Source organism: Bombus vancouverensis, chromosome 11 (genome assembly GCF_051014615.1).
Source record: "Bombus vancouverensis nearcticus chromosome 11, iyBomVanc1_principal, whole genome shotgun sequence".
Taxonomy (NCBI): Eukaryota; Metazoa; Arthropoda; class Insecta; order Hymenoptera; family Apidae; genus Bombus; species Bombus vancouverensis.
Window position 1 is genome coordinate 11,135,575 of NC_134921.1, and position 8,012 is coordinate 11,143,586.

The 8,012-nt window shown below is 36.9% G+C and overlaps 2 protein-coding genes across 6 annotated transcripts; both read left to right on the forward strand.

The window, feature by feature from the left end:
* Positions 1 to 22: 22 nt before the first annotated feature.
* On the forward strand, positions 23 to 3,310 carry LOC117154759 (uncharacterized). 2 transcript variants are annotated; one of them, XM_033330015.2, is made up of 5 exons: positions 23 to 151; positions 1,755 to 1,891; positions 2,407 to 2,580; positions 2,867 to 2,986; positions 3,069 to 3,310. In XM_033330015.2, exons 2-5 carry the CDS (start codon positions 1,772 to 1,774, stop codon positions 3,141 to 3,143), a joined length of 489 nt encoding a protein of 162 aa, XP_033185906.1. In that variant the 5' UTR covers positions 23 to 151; positions 1,755 to 1,771; the 3' UTR covers positions 3,144 to 3,310. The 2 variants fall into 2 exon arrangements, with proteins under 2 accessions (XP_033185906.1, XP_076478793.1); XM_076622678.1 differs by lacking the exon at positions 23 to 151 and adding an exon at positions 539 to 673.
* Positions 3,311 to 4,862: 1,552 nt separating this feature from the next.
* On the forward strand, positions 4,863 to 6,710 carry sing (MARVEL domain-containing protein sing). 4 transcript variants are annotated; one of them, XR_013059510.1, is made up of 5 exons: positions 4,863 to 5,015; positions 5,501 to 5,683; positions 5,848 to 5,988; positions 6,061 to 6,220; positions 6,581 to 6,710. XR_013059510.1 is itself a non-coding variant. In XM_076622676.1 (4 exons), the coding sequence occupies exons 1-4, from the start codon at positions 4,863 to 4,865 to the stop codon at positions 6,136 to 6,138; spliced, it is 555 nt and encodes a 184-aa protein (XP_076478791.1). In that variant the 3' UTR covers positions 6,139 to 6,710. The 4 variants fall into 4 exon arrangements, 2 of the variants coding, with proteins under 2 accessions (XP_076478791.1, XP_076478792.1); XR_013059511.1 differs by having other exon boundaries at positions 6,117 to 6,220; XM_076622676.1 differs by having other exon boundaries at positions 6,061 to 6,710.
* Positions 6,711 to 8,012: the final 1,302 nt, after the last annotated feature.

An 8,012-nucleotide genomic window follows, 5' to 3' on the forward strand; every position in this document is an offset into this window, starting at 1 on the left:
TATACGTGTATACTACACGTTCATTCTCTAGTTAGGAAGACGGATCCAAGTATGATATCATCCATGACGTCACTCGTGCTATGGTTGGAAACGTAAGTCTGCACCTCAGTCATTCGCAGGCGATCAAGGCGCGACCACCTACCTTATTAAGGTCAGTGTGAGATTTGTATACATTCCGCCTATTATTGCCGGTTGTGAGACGTGAATCAGTGTAGTACAATTTTAACGATATACATTTCAATAATATAATTCCTGGGAAAAAGTACTTTACACAGCTATTATACAAAATATACGAAACAGTATTTATATAAGATCATTATGCGAAACTTATTATTATTTATATTCGCTCGAGTGTTTTGATAATGAGAAGAAAGACAGAAATTTCAAAGAATATCTCAGATTAAATAAACAACACTTGTTACGTGCTGTCAAACTGTCTGAATTCAAATTGTTCCTATTCATACGTTTGATTAATTTGAACGAGCCTTTATATTAGATGTTATTCTTATCTTCAATTTTTTAACCTCTTCCCAACGGAAGACGAAATATCTCGCAACGCAATGTCGTTCGTGATACACTTTGGACGAGATATGTTGCAACGTAAAATCATTCGTGTGATGTTTTGTACGAGATACCTGTTTCGCGATGCATTATTGGATAACTGCGTGATGAGGTACATATTTAATAATTTCATCTTCCTATGCGAAGGGATTAAACGATATCTTTGGCACATACAATAGCATTTTATAAAATATGTCACTACGTTTGGTCAGATCAAAACATTATAGAATTCGATTTTTCCTTATCATGTATTATTATTAAATATACTATCAGGAATAGATAGGAACAAGATAAATATATTATGAATAAGTTGACAAGAGAACCTAACAATTATCCGGTATCATTATCGTACAATTCTTTCTTTGACACACATTCACTTAAAAATAACTGATGACTAAATTTCACACATGCTCGCCTGTAGCCATGCTAATTCGGGTGTGTTCGTGATTCGAATTCACGAAAACAGTATCGGTATATTTTGAATGGACCATGAGGTTTATTATTAAATTATGAAAATTAATTCGTGTACATAAATTCGACACGACATATTTATTTAATAAATATTTATTTTAGGTACTTTTCTGCATAAAGCTTTAATTTATTATTCTAAGTATATGACGTTTATTTTACTTATCTTTCTTCTTTATTTATTTAAACTCGCACGATTCTTGGCCTATGAGTATTTCTCTCTTTTTTAAATACAAGGTATTAACGGTTACGTTCAGTATGATAAGAGGTATAATGTTTTTTTATATGACTTTATCTTCTATATCCTTAAAAATACTGGAAGGAGATGTGATTCCGACAGTTGGACGCGGTATCGATCTGTAGCAAACATTAAGGGTGCGCCGGGATGAAAGAAACGATAACGAAAGTGAATGCATCTACAATCCCTTTCTCGTACATTACTATGAATTACTGTCGCTCTCGCGTTCTATTTTTATTTATTATTTGGCAAACATTTAAACATAACGTAAGATATATAAAAATGAGATCAATATACAAGAGTATGTATTTTCTTGGGTCGAATGAATTTCGCGAAAGAAGAAAGTCTGTCGACGAAATAAGGTTACGCCCTAAAAATCTCTGGCCTTGGCCTTCTTCTTGCCCACAGACTTTCGCTTAAATATGTATTCCGAAGTTGTTTTCCTACGAAACGCCCACAGCTGTAATGTGCTGCTTTAAAATTTCAGAGTCGATAAAGAAGGAGATGACAATGTCGCATTCGGTAACCATTAGAACTCAAACGGTAACGAGCGGTTCCACATCAGTTAACATCAATACCGGTTATTTAAAATCCTTTGGCGGTCTATTTAAATTGTTTGAAGTGGTAAGTATCTATTAGAAATGTTTTAACGTAAACTGGTACATATAAATATTCAAACGTGTCATAACTAGTTTCCCTTGTTAATTAACATATAAGATAAATACCTACGCGATATTTCTGTACAATATACATAGTTTTATATAATATTTGTACAATATTTTTACGTATAATTAAAACTCAACCCGACGATAAATGTAATCATGAAAATCAAACTGTAGGAGCACTAACTCTGTAAAAATATGCACATATTCATCTGGATGAAAATTATTATGCTCGGAATTACGAATTGCGGAAATACTATAGTACATACAGAAACTAAATTTTGATATATTCCGACAATGAATGACATTTTAATAAAAAAAAATTCACATTTTTCAACAGAACTCGTGCCTAACAAATATCCACAACATTTTTAATCTCTTCTCTCTAATTAGGTTCCCATATCGTTATCAAAGTTCCGCTTTCATCCAAAAAAATGAGATAAGTGTGTTTATCTTACTGAAATTCTTTCATTTTAGGCACTTGGAGTTGTGTGCGTGGCAATAGTAGCGAACAACTATGACAGCTACGTATACACCGCAGAACTATTCTTCCTCCTAATAACAACGACATTTTTGATCGGTACCTTTATTTTGCTTCTAAGTTGCTTAGCTTCCCTTACAACGTCCACTATCATTGCGAAGACTGTTTATGTAAGTTTCACACTGTGTACTTGCGGTGAGGCCCAGTGCAGCCGAACAATGTGGTACGATTGCGATTTCGCAGCAGTCGAAACTCTCTAACGATACAACCACAGAATGTTTCCGACAAACGATCAAATATTGTACACTAAAAGTTAAAAGTATAGTAGAACTCCATAGGAGTTTCCCAATTTCGTAACTAAGTTTTCGTTCGTCTGCATCGGGCTTAATTAAACGAAATAATCGATGAATCAGATCAAACTAAACGATTAGACTTATGCCTCGCGTCTTTTTTTAGGAACTTCTTTATCACTCTATAGCATTTGGATTATATTTAGCTGCGTCTTTAACATACGTGGTGCATGTGAGTAATAACGTGAAAGGCCGAAGAGGATACGAAGTATTAATGGCAGCGGCAGTAAGTGAAAAGAATAAAGCCACTCTTTTTACAACCATCTGAAATTTTACTACATATTACTGTTGGCTATGTTTTCTTTTAGATTTGTGGTCTTGTAAATTCAGCGCTATATTTTCTCAGTACGATCGTTGCTCTTCGCACATACAGAATACATTAACAGTGCCTTGTAACAAGAATTCGGACAAGTTTTGAAATCATATATTCAGCTATCGTGTTTCATATATTTCGCAAACCATCGAGTCGGGCATTGTTCAATTATATAACGCGACACGCCTTTTTATACACTCTTTTCAAATTTAATAAAAGATATTTTTTTGTATGGTACTTTATACATTTTAAATATATTTATACAGTACAACCGCGATATCTCTCCTGGCTATTGAAACGTGTTATAATATCGTTCTGAAAATTGCTGCAATTTCGGAATTATTTATTTGTAAAACAGCAGGAACCGTTTTTATATACTGTGAATGCATATATTTGTATAATCAAGTACATACGCATATTTATTATAATTATATATAATTACATAGACATATATTTATTGTACTAATGTGTAACGTAATAAAAAAAAAACAAAAAAAAAAAAACTACGGAATCCGCTGAGCTGTGCGAGTAGGTTAACGAAACCTAAGTCCAATTACCTACTCGTTTGTAGGAGAAAGCCTAGCTTTTTTCCTTTATGCACATCGGCGTGTGACTGACGTAATTATGAGTCAGAAAATTCGAGCGTAACGTCGACGAAAATGAAACTTTCGCACGGCCATTGACAGGACGTGGGTCTGCACGTAGCAACGTATGCGAGAGGAGTTTTGATAAAGCTGTACAAAGACAGAGAACAGGATACTGCGGTGCTATGCATAATGTAAGCAATTACATTGTGTATGCGAACAATCGAGGAATCTATAGATCTCATTTACATTCGTCGATCCAAAAACGATCAAACCACATCCACCATGATTCCTGTTACAAGCAAAGCCACAACGATTCTACGCCGTGAAACAAAACGAAAATCAAGAAATAAGATTTAGGCTCCATTTTTTAGGAAATCGAGCTTGAAAATCTCGTCGAGTACAATATCCTGGAACGAACGTAATTAGAACTTTCTTCTCACAGATGCGAACATTTCTATGCGGTTTTATAGTCACGGGACGCACTGTAGAATCTTCGTTGCAGTTTGATTGTTTTTCAATCTACCAATATAAATCGGATCTATAGATCCTTCGTCTACATATCGCGCAAGTTTGTTATTCCTGCCTTTCGTCTTATTTTCCGACTTCTACGAATCACTTTATCGTATATATCAGCACCGAATGCAAATTTTGCTTCTCTGGTCTCTTTAAAAAACATTCCTAATCGCATGTTTCTTTTTTACGTTTCCCGTGTCGACGGTACAGCTGGTCGGCCACATATTTCGGCGCAGCACGTGCCAGAAATAGACATCGGTATCCCTTGTGTCGAATACGACGTAGGGGGTGCAACGACATTTAAAACGTTCTGCATCAACCGGAGAAAACACCCTCAGTTAGTTGCAAACAGCTCGTCGACGCGGCTCGCGTTCTTTCCTGGCTTGTTACAATAGTTGGCTGTTAGGTACGCGCACAGTATATCTGTCGATCAAACGACAATCTCAGTTTCGAGCGTGTAACGGATCATCGAGTTGATTTATCCTCTTCGTTGTAATGATGCGAATTAATCGCCGTTTAACCAATTAGGGTGATTGAACGAAGAGTCTGGGTGAACACGAGACGGTTTAACGAACCTATAAATCGCAGCCTCCTACGTGCATTTTGCAACAACTACGACCCAGGCAGGTGGAAACGAGGATCGTGAAACCAGCGTTAATCTGTAGATAGATCGGCGACGAGACGATATTATGGGTAGAAACGGAACTGGTCCGGTGATCCGGATGTCTTCTACGGGCACGCACGCTGCTGGGGGCGTAGAATGTTGTTGCTGCAGATGTTGCACGTGTATACACGTGGAATTTCTAAAAACTCCACCCGGTCTTCTAAAACTGGGCGAGACGGTGAGTTCGATGATTCGAGAAACGATTTTTTATTTATATATACAAATATTTCATATGTAGAGCTTCTCTACAAATATATAGGTCGTTCAAAAAGTTTCTTTCGTTTTATAAGGAAATAACGGATGCACAACATTTTTCGCTTTACATTATTTTATCGAATTACGTATGGTCCATTTTGTTCTATCAAGATAAAGATCACAATGTGTGGCAGATTATGTCTGTATAAAGGTACATCGTCGTAAAAGACGTGTCTGTAAGAGAAAGACACTTTTCCTAAGACAACCTAATACTTTGCATGCTGGAGCATGTATCACGAATACGTTCGCGAACAGTGACAAATAGACGACGAACTATTCGTGAACCATCAGAATATAATGTACCTCAAAATATGATATAATGAGAAAGTGAATAAACTTGTGTATGAACTTATTACACGATCTAATAGGTATAACAATAGCAACCAACGAGATACATCTGTTTTTCAGATCGTCAGCGGACTGATACAAAGCTTGTTAATTAATTACGGTTTAAAATACAGTACAACGATCGGTTCAGCTTTCGAAGGGTCTTTAACTACGTCTTCCGCCTGTTTCTTAACATCAGCGGTATTACTCGCCTGCTACATCGTGTCCGAAAAATCCTACAGACTGATTCGATCATCTATATTTGTACGTTAAACTTGTACAGCGTGATTTATCGGTCGTAAAGAATCATCCTCATATGTTGCGCTTATTCGCGCGTATAATACACAGTATCTTAAACGCTATTAAGCGTTCAAACATCCGTAGTCTACAACTAACATAACCAGAAATGACATTTTATTCTCTTCTAGGAATTGATGTTCAATGCATTAGCATCCTTCCTGTATTTAAGCTCGGCTTCCTATTTGGCATTTTCCACGAAGCTATTTCTACTTCCAGAATATTACATAAGGCCAGGGTTCGACGTTTATCCTGCAATGTCAGCCGCTTACGTACGTATTCTATCCTTAACAACGATATCTGTTTGTGCGTTCGTTCTTGAAATCGTCCTGGTACTTTCGTAGATTATGAGTGGTTTTGTTGGAATACTACACGGGGCAGACGCATATTTCTCTTACAGGCATTATAAGAGCGGAAGATGAATCGGAGGGGGAGTGAAATGTATAAAAACATCGCACGATTCGTGACCGAATCAAGATCCAAATACAGCGTACAATGTACAAGGTGAGTAATACGTATAATTCGAACCAAATTCTCTTTAACATATCCGCTGCTACTGACGCATACGTTGCGTCCATTCAATTATTTAAGTAACGCAACCGTTGCATTTAATCTTCGTGTTCGAATCTGTCGCGTCTAGATTCGAATCTAGTTGAAAGTATGCTGCTCTTGTTTCTCAAAATAGATGGTTCGAATCCAATTATACTGGAAATAAAAAAATTCTTCGAGAATGGTTCTTTAAACAGTCGTATCGTAGCAGCAGCGGATTTGCTTACTCGTATCGAAACTGTTCTTCAAAAATTAATTTGTGTTTTTTCATTTTACGCGCATGGTTCGTTTCAACGTCAAAACGAAACTATATAGTTACAGAAACTATATCCACGTCAACGATCAATCGAGAAAGACCTTTATTTAAACACTTATGTTAAATTAATACGCGTAGCATTCCAAAATTATGTAATGAACGAAAATGTTATAAAAATATAGAAAACGAGCGTCGTATTTATTTAGATCCTCCTTATTCTTAATCCTTCGCAAGTAACGTCAAAGATAAGGACTATCAATTTCAATAATGCGAGATAATTCCTGAAGCATGAGTCAAATTACAGGAATCTTCTTCCGTGCATACGTCACTTTTTTCATTCACGCGCATTACTATAGAAAGTCTAGATTTCGGTGAAAATTTTCAAACGAAATTCCAATTTCGATTTTTACCAACCTGGAAACATTCGCTGCGTCGATATCCTTTTTCGCATTACCTGAACACAAAAAGCAACCAAATATCAATGCTCAATGTCTGGATATTTCCATGATGTTTTGTGCACTCTTTTACGCTACATAGGAAAGTTCACATCAGATGTTGAATATCTGATACGGAGTATGCGAGTTGTATAGAAAATGTACATACAAACTGTAGAATCTAACACGCAACTTTTTGGTTGTTAGATATCGAAATGGATTATTGGTTTGTGAGATACATAGAATGACATAGAATGTGAGATGCGATGGAACGCGTGCATGTGGAACACGAGGTTTTATCTTGTATCTTCCATTCGCTCTTCACGCAAAGAATCGTCTCTTTTTCGGCCGTATTACGATTTCCGGAACAGCCTGTATAAACGCGCAAAACTATCCAGAGCGCATGTAATACACAAAAATATATAAAATCCGGAAAGCAAACTCTTTATTATAATATTTAGAGGGCGAGACGAATCTCTACGTAATGTTCATTTCTTAAGTTGCGTTCATGAAAATGTGAATTTGTTTACTCGTTAAAGTAGAATGTCGAGTACGTGTCATACCGAAGTCGTACAAGCTAAAGTTTAGCGTTTCGCTACAAAAAAACGAATAAACAACGAATCGAGCGAAAATGAACACAACGACGTTGAACATCGTCAAATACGTTCCTTTAATCCTATTATAAATCTAATCTAAGGTGATGACGAAGATGAATGACGACGAATAATTTCGAAGAGGACTGTACAAAGCCGTGCAGGTCGTTTCAATAATTTTCGTACCAGGTTATCCGTGGATCACAGGCGCACAGTGAATGGAAGTTATACGTTGCGTCGGTCCTCACGGACTCTCCGATCGAGACCGTGAGGTTTCTCTTTCCTCTCTGCCCCACCTTTCTCTTCTCGCGATCCACGAAGCGTAGCTAGAGTCTCTCTTTCTTCTTCTTCTTCCCCCATTACTCTCTATCTTCCTTTCGTGTTCGCGGTTTCCGTTGCTCTCGTAGAGGCCTCACCAAGCGTATTGCTTGACTCAAGGCATGTGGCCGACAGTTTACTTCGTG